Below are 12,725 nucleotides of genomic sequence, written 5' to 3'. Positions count from 1 at the left end.
AGAAATATGAACAGAATCTGTGAAAGAATACTTAAAATCTGAATCCATCCTGTTGAAAAACCAAAGGTGGAATTGTTCCACGCCAACCCAGGTGGTAATAAAAATGGGAATAATTGCATGCACAACTGTTAACTGAATCCAATGATAATTTTTTCATATTTTAACATAAAGCTTTAAAATAAACTAACACGTCAAATGTGGCGTGAAACAAATCTTAACAAATGAAAAGTCCCACAACGTTAACTCCTCGGAGGGCATATCTTGGAATAAAGGTTTCCCTACCATTCAAGCAAAGGACACCAAGTGACTGCAAAAGCGGAATAGAGGAAGGGTAGGGTGCTTCAAAAGCACAAAAGGAAAAACGAAAAGGCAGGGGTCAGGAATGGACAGACTGATCCTAGGGGGCGGGGCGACTGACAGGACTGGGGAGCGGATTCTTGCAGGAAAAGTTCGGTTCAGCATCCGACTGCCTGGGCGTTCGCCACTTTCGGACCACCCCTTTTCCACATCTCCTTCCCCTTTCGCACCTTTGCGCTTCTGCCTCATTTCTGCACCGCCGTAGCAAGTCACCAGGGATAAAAATGCCACCACGAACTAAGACCACGGGAAAAGCTAACAGCCACAAAGCAACCCCGTCTGTCGTAAAACGCCGGTCAATGTATCGTAAAGTTCTTCCCGGAAGACGACGCGCAGAAACCCTCGCCCCGCCCCTGGGCGCAACCCGCCGGGAAGCAGGCGGCGGGAGAGGCTTCTCGGCTGCGATCCCGCACCGGGTCTCAGGGATGGAGGATAGGATCGTCTGAACAGGGTGGCTGCTTGGGCGATACATCTATGGGACAGAGCTCCTTAATAGAGGCTGCGCCAGGAAGCCTAAGTGAAATGCTGGAAGTGAGTGGTCTCTCATAGGGGGGTGTGGGAGCCTAGGGTCGTCACATCCGGGGAGGATGGGTGGGAAGGTGAATGGGCGAGAACACGGAGGAGGAACCCCTCCCCTGTTGTGGAAACGAACTAAGGGCCTGAAAGAGACCATGCAGGAATGGAGTAATAATCCGAGGTGCAGGCTCTGGGCCCACGTGGGCCCCTTGGTCTTAGATGAATGAGTGGCACACATGATCAGTAACCATCGTGAAAGCCGTAAATGCCTTTTCTGAAAGGAAAATAACATCTTGGGACCCTAAACTCACTATGCCAAAGAAAACAGTTAAGCTTGGGGCCGACGCAGTGGCTCACGCGTTTAATCCCAGCACTATGCCCACCTCGAGAGGCTGAGGTCGGCAAATCACCTGAGGTCAGGCATTCAAGACCAGCCTGGCCAACATGGTGAAACCCTGTCTCTACTGAAAATATAAAAATTAGCGTGGTGACACGTGCCTGTAATCCCAGCTACTCAGGAGGCTGAGGCAGGAGAATCTCTTGAACCTGGAGGTGGAGATTGAAGTGAGCAGAGATTGTGCTAATGCACATCAATCACCCTTGAAGACAGGGAGACTCTATCTCAAAAAAAAAAAAAAAAAAGTTGCCAGGCCTGGTGGCTCACCCCTGTAATCCCAGCACTTTGAGAGGCCAAGGCGGGTGGATTGCCTGAGCTCAGGAGTTTGAGACCAGCCTGGACAACACAGTGAAACCCCGTCTCTACTAAAATTAGCCATTACGGCTTGCACCTGTAGTGCCACTACTTGGGAGGCTGAGGTAGGAAGATTGCTTGCACCCAGGATGTGGAGGTTGCAGTGAGCCAAGCTTGCGCCACTGCACTCCAGCCTGGGTGACAGAGTGAGACTGCTTCTCAAAAAAAAAAAAACTTGGGAACTGAGTCACACAAAAACTGCCTTCCTTCTGTTCCTAAACAGCTGCAAAGCCAGAAACCCACATACCTCTTTAGGTGGCCTCCCAGAGGAATTGCTCACAGGGAAATTCCTTGTGAGTAGCAAAATCTTTACCTTACCACAGTTCTGTTGGATTCCACCCTGACCATGTAAAATAACAACAGGTAGGGGACAAAGACAAGCTTAGAAGTCACCCTTCAGCTCACCCCAAGAAAAATGCATATTTGACTCCTTCCTCTACTCTGTTTACTTTGTCTTCTGTAAAGTGCAGTTTTGTAGACTGTGAAATGAATGCATAATTGTTCCTCTTTCCTCCTCCTGCCTGCTCTTTCCCCTTTAAATATTGAAGCCCTCACAACCCTCTTGGAAAAAACACAGGCCACAGATCCCATGGTAACTTATATCTCTTTTTCCCAAGTGTGTCCTCAACCTTGGCAAAATAAACCTCCAGACTGAGACCTGTCTCAGACACTGTTTGGTTTACATTCTCCAGAAAAATACACAGGCACAAAATTTGGAGGCAGGACTTGGGATGTTTTCCTGAAACCCATCTATGATCTCCTTTATCCATAGGCTTGAGATTAAGAACCTCTTCTGTTTAATAAAGACAGGAATAGGTACCCTATTAGAATTAAAGTAAAAACGAGGCTTTGACCCCACTGTGATACTGAAACTGGTCTTGCCAAGCTTTGTGACTTCCCAGCCTGCCAAGTTCGGTGGTATTGTCTGATTCATTGTCATCCTATACCAATGAACATGAGTTATCTTCTGTAAACTAAAAATAAAAATCATCAGCCCAGGGCATTCCAAAGTTAACCTGAAAAATTAATTCAGGCCATGATGGAAAGTGGGGGTGGACATGCCTCATTATTCCCTCCTCCCTTTTAGAATTCAGGCGCAGTTGACCTGTATTAACATCAACACAGAGACCTTAAGGTTGATAGAGCACAGAACCGCCTCTTAAAGTCTGATAAGAAGCACTTGCAATCTATTCTCTCTGAAGCCAGCTACCTGGAGGCTTCATTTGTGTGATAAAACCTTGGTCTCCACAACACCTTATCTTAACCCAGACATTGGTTTCTATTCATTTCAGGTGTATAGATAATAACTCTTTCAACCAGTTGTCAATAAGAAAAATCTTTAAATCTATCTGTGACCTGGAAGTGTTGCCCCCTGACCCCACACTAATGCTTTGAGTTGTCCCACCTTCCTGGATGTTCTTTGTAGGAGATATGCGAGGGGAGAAGAAAAGACACACACACAATACCTTTAAGGGTAAACAACCTTTATCCCATGTAAATGCCAATGCAGATATAATAAGCAAATTGCACTGGGAAGGGGAGAAGGAGAAATATATATATATATGTATTTACACTCACCAGACTATGGAGGATTCACCACCAGACCGGGAAGCAATGGCCTGGGCGCTAGAGTCAGACACTACACTCACCAGATTGTGGAGGATTCACCACCGGACTGGGATGCCAGGATCTGTCCCACAGACCCAGCTACACAATGGATGAATAAATGCAGTCACACACAGAATACAATGAAAAAGTGGGCTGAGGGGTCATGAGTTACGGAGAGACATCACAGCTACACGACCCTCAGTAGTTCACCCTCTCCCCATTTATTCAGTATACATTTAATAACAGAGGCTTTAACTCAACATATTTGTGGAGAAAGATTAGAGGCCAGGTTCCAATGCCCAAAGCAAGCACCATTAGTGGATAATATCCCTGGTCAACCTCCCACCAAGAGGGCCATCCAGCTCAAAGGTTAGTTTTAAGACCACATGGTTAAACAAATTATTCCCATAAAATTTCCCACTACCCTAGCTATTTGCTTTACTTGTTAACTAAATGTAAGGGGGATTTAGGCTGCCTTCAGCGGAAACTTCTACTGAAACTATGAAAAAACGCTTAGGCCTTCCAAAAGGGTGTGAGACTATATTCTATAACTTTCTCTACTATTTTTCCCTTACTATTTTTGCCACTACCCCGAGTGAATTCCCACACCAGGAAGCAACAGCCTGAGCTCCAGAGTTAGACACTACACTCACCAGACTATGGAGGATTCACCACGAGGCCAGGAAGCAACATTCTGGGCTCCAGAGTCGGCCACTCATCCGTGCAAGTCAAGGAGTGGTCTCATGAAGCTTTGGTGTGGTCTGGGACCTCAGCTCTTTTTGTAACAAGTAGTTTGGCATAAGGCCCAGTTACAAGGCCCTTCATGACTGGGCTCAAGGAACACAAAAAGGTCAACTTGTTTTTGCAGTTGTCTCTTGTTTTTCAATAGCTAACATATAGGTACAGATTGAAATAGAGAGATCTCCAAAGCAGTGCTGGAAGATCTCAAGAGGCTGAACCTCAAGAGGCTCACAGAACCTGTTCCAGGACTTGCTGACCATTGTTTGTGTCCATGTTCAATTGAGTTCCAATTTAATATTTAACTTTTACTCCACACTGAACCAAACTAATATACATCTTACATGTAGTGGTGTCTTATGACTCCCTAAAATGTATAAAATCAAGCTGTAACCTGACCACCTTGGACACATGTTCTCAGGATCTCCTGGGGCTCTGTCATGGACCATGGTGAGGTAGGAGGTGGGACTCTATTCTGGAGGCAGAGTTTGGACACTGGACCAAATTGAGGACTAGCTGAAATAGGGCAGGGGTGGAAGCAGCTTTCCATAAGATGCCCACCAGTGTGCCATGTCTGTTTACTATTGCCATGGCAACACCTGAAAGTTACCCCCACTTTCCATGGCAATGACCTAATGACCTGGAAGTTACCACCTTCATTCTTGACATTTCTTTATAAATCGCCCCTTAATTTGTATGTAGTTAAAATATATACAAAAATAAATCAATAAAATATATACAAATTAAATAAATACCCCTGAGGGGTAGCCCCGCTCTGCAAGGAGCAGTCCCTCTGCTGCTGCTGTGCACTGCCACTTCAATGCAAGTTGCTATTTAACACCACCAGCTCAGCCTTGAATTGTTTCCTGGGCAAAGCTGAGAACCCTCCCAGGCAAATCCCCAATTTTGAGACTTGCCTGTCTTGCGTCAATTGGTCACTCATATTATGGCTCAGAAAAAATGTCATGCCTGTAATCCCAGAACTTTGGGAGGCTGAGGCAGGCAGATCACCTGAGGTCGGGAGTTCAAGAGCAGCCCGACCAACATGGAGAAACCCCATGTCTACTGAAAATATATTTAAAAATTACCCGGGTGTGGTGGCACATGCCTATAATCCCAGCTACTTGGGAGGCTGAGGCAGGAGCATCGCTTGAACCTGGGAGGTGGAGGTTGCTGTGAGTTGAGATTGCGCCGTTGCACTCCAGCTTGGGCGACGAGTGAAACTCCATCTCAAAAAAATAAATAAATAAAACATAAATCTCTTCAAGTGTTTTACAGTGTTCAACTGTTTTTGTCAACACTTCCATGAAAATCTTTTATGATGGGGCCCTCCACTCTTGGTTTTTCTTCTCTTTCTTTTATGGACTCTGTCTCTGCCTCACCTCAGAATACTAGTGTTCCATGGGGGTCACTCAGCCTTGTCTCTCCAAGGTGACCCTCAGAGCGCCACATATCTGCTGCCAGGTTTCCAGTCCAACCCCAGCTTCTCCACTGTTTGATATCTTGTTAGATTTGGGTGTCCGATAGGCATCTCGAACTTAACATGTCCAAAATAGAACTCCATCATTACTCCAGATCTGCTCTTCCTTATCTAACGGCACCATCCTCTGCCTCTTTCCTCTTTTACCTGAGAGAGAGAGGGAGGGAGATGGGTGGTTATAGGTGTAATTTTAAATAGAGGTTACAGAAGGCCTTATTGAGAATGTGATTTTTGAGCTAATACTTGATGTGCAGATACGTGGGAAAGAGTATTTCCGGCTGAGGTGACGGTTAGTGCAAAGGTCTTAGGTGAGAGGATGCCTGGGTCCGAGATGAGAGGATGTTCAAGGAGAGTGATGAGGCTGACATCGTGGGAGCAGTGGGTGAGGCAACGTGAAAGGGGTCAGAGGAGTGGGGCGTGGGTCAGGGGCAGTGCAGCTCATGTGAGATCTTGTAAGCCATTGAAAAGCCTTTGGCTTTTACTGTGAGTGAGATGGGGAGCCATTGGAGCTTTTAGCAGAGAAATGATTAGATCTGATCTGTAATCTAAAAGCATGTCTATGTGCTGCATTGAGAATAGACTGTGGAGGGAGTTGGCTTAGAAGTGGGAAGATCAGGTGGGTAGTGGTTACCATAGCCAGGCCAGTGATTCCCAAACTTTTGCTGCAATTTGAGTCAGCTGGAGAGCAGTGAAAAATTCCAGTACCCAGATCACATCCCACACCTATTACATCAGAATATCAAGTGGTGGGAGTCAGGCATTAGGATCTGTAAAAGATCCTGGGTTCTTCCATTGGGCAGCAAAGTTTAGGAACCATTGAATGAGGCCAGAGATTATTGTGACTTGAATCGGGGTAGTCAGCAGTAGGGGTGGTAAGAAGTGTTCAGATTCTGAATATAATTTGAAGATTTCAACAAGACTTCCTAACAGATCAGATGTGGAATATAAAAGGCAGACAGCAAAATCGAGTGTGACACCAAAGTTTTTGCACTGAGGGACTGGAACAGTGTATGATCATTAGCTGAAATGGAGATTAGGTGGAGAGGTGTCTCAAGGGACTGGCAGGGGTTGCTTTGAACGTGTTGTATATTGGGATGACTAGTGAACAGGAAGACATGAAAGAGACTGACAGTGGATATCAGCCGAGAGCTATTGACATGTGAGTGAAATTGAAAGCTATGAAACAAGGTGGCTGTGGAAAGGAATGACACCAGAGACAAAGCCTTGGAGTATTTTATTAACAGGTTGAAAAGCAAGGGAATAACCAGCAAAGAAGACAGGGACACTTCCAGGGAGGTGGGAGGAAAACTAGGAGCGGATATCTCAAAGGCCAATGTAGAAAGTTTGTCAAACAGAATGGAATGATCAATCAGTTCAAATGCTCCTGATGGCTCAAGGGAGATAAAGGTTGAAAATTGACCAGGATCACTGTGGACTTTGAAAAGAACAGTTTTAATGGAATGGGAAGGGTGAAGGCTTGACTGGAATAGGTTTATATTAGCTTGAGAGGAAAATAATTTGAGACAGTAAGTATACACAACTCTTTTGAGAAGTTATGGGGGTTGGTTGGTTGGTTTGGAGACAAGGTCTTGCTCTGTCACCCAGGCTGGAGTGCAATGGTGCAACCACAGCTCACTGCAGCCTCCACCTCCCAGGCTGAAGTCATCCTTCCGTCTCAGCCCCTCAAGTAGCTGGGACTATGGGCATGTGTCACCATGCCTGGCTAATTTTTATTTTTATTTTTTGTTGAGGTGGGGGTCTCCTTATGTTGCTGAGGCTGGTCTTAAACTCCTGAGCTCAAGTGATCCTCTCGTCTCAGCCTCCCAAAGTGCTAACACCCTGCCTGGCCTAGGAGTTTTGTCATAAAGAAGTGCAGAGAAATGTTCTAATACCTGGCAGGGAAATGGAGATCCAGGGAAGTGTTTGTTAAAATGGAATAAATGACATCAAGTCTGTTCACCGATGGGAATAATCCAGTGAGGAGTAAAAGTTTGGTGAATTAAGAGAAGAGGAGGAAGTAGTCTACGTGGTCCTTCAGTTAGAGAGAGAGGGATGGAATCTGGTGCACAGAGAAGGGATTTGGTCTTTAATGGGCACGTGGATAGTTCATTAGTAACAGGCTGGAGGGAAGAGCACCTGGTAGGTGGTTGGGTGTGATAATGAGACTCTGTGGGCGTTTTCATTGCTTCAGTGTTTTCAGTGAGTTCAATGGAAATTTCAGCCTGAGAGAATGGAGAAACATCGAATAGGCTTAGCATCCAGGTATCCAATAGCAGGTGCCAAGGACTACCATAAAGAACCCCAGAGGCTGGGCCTGGTGGCTTATGCCCATAATCCCAACACTTTGGGAGGCTGAGGTGGGAGGATTGCTTGAGCTCAGGAGTTTGAGACCAGCCTGGGTAACATAAGGAGACTTCATCTCTACTAAAGATATACATATATGTATATGCCAAGTGTGGTGGCATGCCTGTAGTCCCAGCTGCTTGGGAGGCTGAGGTGGGAGGATCACTTAAGCCCAGGAGGTCCAGGTTGCAATGAGCCACAATCACACCACTATAGCCTGGGTGACAGAGTGAGACCCCATGTAAAACAAACAAACAAAAACAGAACCCAGGAAGCTTTGTTATTCCACAGAGCCCTGAGACAGACTCTCGATTTGTCATCCAGCTGGAGTGCAGTGGCTTTATCTTGGCTCACTGCAACCTCTGCCTCCCAGGTTCAAGCCATTCTTCCACCTCAGCCTCCTAAGTAGCTGGGATTACAGGCACACACCACCACACCTGGCTAATTTTTGTATTTTTAGTAGAAACGGGTTTCACCATGTTGGCCAGGCTGCTCTTGTACTCCTGACCTCAAGTGATCTGCCCACCTCGGCCTCCCAAAGTGCTGGGATTACAGGTGTGAGCCACCGTGCCTGGCCCCAGGAAGCTTTAAAAATGCTCAAAATTAATTTCAGTTATTAAGTAATTTAGTAGCATTAGCGGTTAATCGTTGAAGCTAAGAAATAGCCAGTAGAGGGAGAGCTGAGCACCTGTGACATGAATGTAAGTGTCAGGTGTGATTTTGCCTAGAGAGATCAGTATAAGACTCAGCACCCAGGATGACATTCATGGTGACTTTCTTTGTTTTGAACTTTACCTTGGTGTTTCTATGGAGGAGGGACATCATCTTGCCAAAAGTTCAAAGCAGTTTTTAAGACCAGTCTAAACATTTATCTTCAATTCTTTTCCTGTTCTGACCTCTTTGCCTTCTGAATCCCCTCTTTGGACTAAATACATACCTGGAGTACTGAGGGTTGTCTTGGTGATGACTGAGTTGGCCTTTAATGGTAATAGACACCCTGAAGCTGAGGGTTCAAGGAACAGCTTTTTCCCTGTATTTGATGTGATGGTTTGGGTTTCCAGACACAGCAAAGTGAAGCGGGTTGTATTTTCATCTCTCCTGGACAACACTTTAACATTTTTGTTTTCTGGGTTTATTAAAAATATGAATTTAAAATTAGCTGGGCGTGATGGCCCATGGCTGTGGTCCCAGCTACCCAGGAGGCTGAGGTGGGAGGATGGCTTGAGCCCGGGAGGTCGAGGCTGCAGTGAGCCATGATTGTGCCACTGCACTCCAGCCTGGGTGACAGAGCAAGACCTTGTCTCTAAATAAATAAATAAATAAAAATATACGGATTTAAAATGTAAATTCAAAAAAGAGATTTAAACAGTATATCACTCATTTCTCCATCCAAACAATCCAATGAATCTAACAACGTCGGATTCACCAAATGTTATTTTTGGTGAATTTGAAGACTTAGGGTCAAGAATAAGTTTGTATTTATTATCTCATAGCATCCATCTCTCCCAGTCATGTCTTCCAGTTGGGTGTCTCAAACCCAGTGCTTTGTCTCTCTTGGACCTGGGGCATTTTTGCCCATCTACTTCAGTGAGCCAGGTCATTTGAACCGTGTTCACCCTCAGAGAGAGGATGCTTCAGGGGGATGTGGCGATGCATTTGGAAAGCAAAAAATACAGATCTGCCTGCATGTGGCAACATGGCAGAGAAGGAAGCAAGATCCCCATTTCATGTATCATTTAGATTTTTTTTTTCTTTTGAGATGCTCTGTTACCCAGGCTGGACTACGGTGGCATGATTTCAGCTCACTGCAATCTCCACCTTCCAGGCTCAAGCGATTCTCTGCCTCAGCCTCCCGAGCAGCTGGGATCACAGGCATGCGCCACCACGCCCAGCTAATCTTTCAAAATTTTTGTTTTGTATTTTTGGTAGAAACAGGGTTTCACCATGCTGGCCAGGTTGCTCTTGTACTCCTGACCTCAAGTCATCTGCCAGCCTTGGCCTCCCAAAGTGCTGGGATTACAGGTGTGAACCACTGTGCCTGGCAAATTTAGATTTATGTGAAAGGAGAAGACATCATAAATCAGTATCTGTGGGAGGAGACCATGGTAAATAGCCCCCTGACGGCAAGTCAGTTTCACTTCTGCTGTGTAAACGTGGCTCTGCAATTGTGGCCCCAAAGGGCTACGTCCTCCAGCTGGTTTGAAATACCTGAACCAAGGAGAAGCTGCCACCATCTCCTTTGTGGACTCCTGTAACCAACGCAGAACTTTGTTTTCTTCTGTTCAGTGACGTTTGGTAAGTTGTTTCTTTTATGTAATTTATACTGTAATTTGTGGTTGATTTTTTAAAAATGGACCTTAAGTTTTAGAACACTTTTGAGTTTACAGAAACATTGAGAAGATAATTCAGAGCATTCCTATGTAATACCCACCCAACTTCCCCTATTATATTAGTGTGGTATATTTATTACAACTGATGAACCAATGCTGATATGTTATTATTAAACTGAAAGCTGTACTTGATTCAGATTCTTGGTTTTTATCTAACGTCTGTTTTCTACTGTAGAGTCCTATTCAGGATAGCACATTACATTTACCGTGTTCCCTTAGGCTCCTCTTATCTATAACGTTGTGTCTCAGACTCTCCTTGTTTTTGAGGAATATGGCATTTTTGAGGGGTTCTGGTTGGGTGTTTTGTAGGATTCTTCTCTATTGGCATCTGTTTGACGTTTTTCTTGTGATTAGACTGGAATTACGGGTTTTGGGGAAGGAGTCACGGAGTTAAAGTGCTGTTCTCGTCACATCATATCAAGGGTCCATATCGTCAACGTGATTTAGGACTGTTGGTGTTGACCCTGGCCGCCTGGCGGAGGCAGTGCTTGTCTGGTTTCTCTGCTGTAAAGTGACCCTTTCCCCGCTCCAATCTCTGCAGTGTTTTCGTTGGAAAGAAGTTGCTACACGCAGCACACGGAGCAGGGAGTTCTGTTCTCCCTCCCTGAGGGTGGAGTAGCTACATCAATTATTTGGAATTCTTCTGTATGGGACACTTGTCTCTCTTCTCTTTCATTTGACTTTCTTAAAACAAGTTATTTCTTGAGGGAAAGTGAATTTTACTTCTCTGTTTGTCTAAGTGAATTTCGGGGTTTTTGTGTGTTTCTGAGGCCTCACTCTCTTACCTAGGCTGGAGTGCAGTGGTGTGAACATGGCTCACTGTAATCTTGACCTTCTGAGCTCAGGTAATCCTCCTGCCTTAGCCTCCTGAGTAACTGGGACTACAGATGCATGCTACCACACCCAGCTAATTAAAAAAATTTTTTTTTTGTAGAGATGAGGGTCTCACTTTTTTACCAAGGCTCGTGGTCTCAAACTCCTGGGCTCAAGGGATCCTTTCATCTCAACCTCCCAAAGTGCTGGGATTACTGGCATGAGTTACCATGCTCAGACTGTTAAGTGAATTTTAAGGCTGTGAAAAAGGCCAGTGGGCTAGAAATTGGGAGAATCAGGTTTTAGTTTGAATTTTACTGAACAGTGTGATGTTAGGCAAGTCATTCATCATTCCTCCCAAAAGAAAACAGCTATTACAGAAATTGCTGACAGGTGCATGAATTCCTGATAAGGATGGAAATGTCATCTTATGCCTCATTAGCTTTAACAAGCTTGGGAGAGCAATATGAGAAGATTCAACTTCGTTTCACTGGAATCTGCTAAAGTACATTATGAAAATATCTGCTTATTTTGCTTACCGCTTTTCCTAGGGAAGAAAGATGGAGAAAAACATGTCATCTCAAAGCCTCTCTTCTACCATGACTGCTTCCGGTGGCCACACTTCTAATGCTGAACGCATTAACCGGTGTGTTATGCTGAAAACATATCTCTTTTCCTTTAGAGATTTGGAGGCCCATGTTTGGCGTTTGCTTCTGAGTTAATGTGTTTAAATTGCTCCTTTGGGACATCCCTCATTTGGAAGAGCAGTGCAGTGGCCAGTGAGGTGCTTAGGAAATGCTGGAACACCATAGTCACTGAAACCTAAACCCCGACTCAAAGAGAAAGGAAATAAATTCTAAATTTCATCAACTTTCTATCATTTCCTTAACAGTCTCCTCTTCTTCCTTCTTTCATTCTTTAGCTTGCCTTATTGTGAGAGCAAGAAAAAACTTGACCAGATTCTTTAAGGAAGATGGTAGAGCATCCTCAATGTACTTGATCAATAGGGACAAGAATGGGAGCCAGGATCTTGGCTAAGGTGGCATCTGTTTCCCAAAGACTAAACAGACACAGCTTGGATGATACAACACTGACTTCTAGTTTAATGACCTTCACAAAATATTCAAAAAATAACATTTGTACAGATGCATAAGTGCCTGTAGAGCAATTCTGCATTCATTATCACATTTAATTCGCACAACAAACTCTTTTTTTTTTTTTTTTTTTTGAGATGGAGTCTCCCTCTGTTGCCCAGGCTGGAGTTCAGTGGTGCGATCTCGACTCACTGCAACCTCCGTTTTCCAGGTTCAAGTGATTCTCCTGCCCCAGCCTCCCAAGTAGCTGGGATTACAGGCACGCAGCACCACACTGGCTAATTTTTCTATCTTTAGTAGAGACGGAGTTTCACCATGTTGGCCAGGATGGTCTCAATCTCCTGACCTCAAGTAATCTGCCTACCTCGGCCTCCCAAAATGCTGGGATTACAGGTGTGAGCCACTGCACCCAGCCAATGAACTCTTGATATAGTTTTTTTTTTTTTAATCATTTCTATCCTATATGTGGAGAAATGGACACTCAGACAGATCAGGTGATTTACTCTATGTTGCATTAAAGTTTGAACGCAGGAGCAAAAATCCAGGCATTCTGACTCCAAATCCCTAGAAATTTTCACTCCACCATTCACATCTGGAATATGGAAGCCCTGTGTTTGCAGATACCGTGCCCTTAT

General features: G+C 44.8%; 2 protein-coding genes across 9 annotated transcripts in view; one reads left to right on the top strand and one right to left on the bottom strand.

Annotated features, from left to right (window-relative positions):
• ELP3 (elongator acetyltransferase complex subunit 3) overlaps positions 1–626 on the bottom strand; it is a 95,343-nt gene extending 94,717 nt beyond the window's left edge. Inside the window, exon 1 of the mRNA XM_021665161.2 lies at positions 528–626. Within this exon, the coding sequence (XP_021520836.1) occupies positions 528–546 (19 nt within the window). The 5' untranslated portion in view covers positions 547–626. The remainder of the gene's footprint in view (positions 1–527) is intronic.
• Positions 627–750: 124 nt separating this feature from the next.
• The window catches only part of NUGGC (nuclear GTPase, germinal center associated), a 99,937-nt gene continuing 87,962 nt past the window's right edge, over positions 751–12,725 (top strand). For 3 of the 8 annotated variants that reach the window (XM_021665160.2, XM_021665159.2, XM_064368748.1), the window contains exons 1-2: positions 5,619–6,976; positions 9,723–10,088. The gene's annotated coding sequence lies outside the window, so the exon portion shown is untranslated. Of the gene's footprint in view, positions 889–5,618; positions 6,977–9,722; positions 10,089–11,508; positions 11,643–12,725 lie in introns of those variants that run through there. The other 5 variants (XM_021665155.2, XM_021665154.2, XM_021665156.2 and 2 more) reach the window with 5 other exon arrangements.

Source organism: Aotus nancymaae, unplaced genomic scaffold (genome assembly GCF_030222135.1).
Source record: "Aotus nancymaae isolate 86718 unplaced genomic scaffold, 86718_ANA_hifiasm-v0.15.2.pri h1tg000079l, whole genome shotgun sequence".
In the NCBI taxonomy this organism is placed as follows: Eukaryota; Metazoa; Chordata; class Mammalia; order Primates; family Aotidae; genus Aotus; species Aotus nancymaae.
This window is presented reverse-complemented; position numbering and strand designations above follow the sequence as displayed.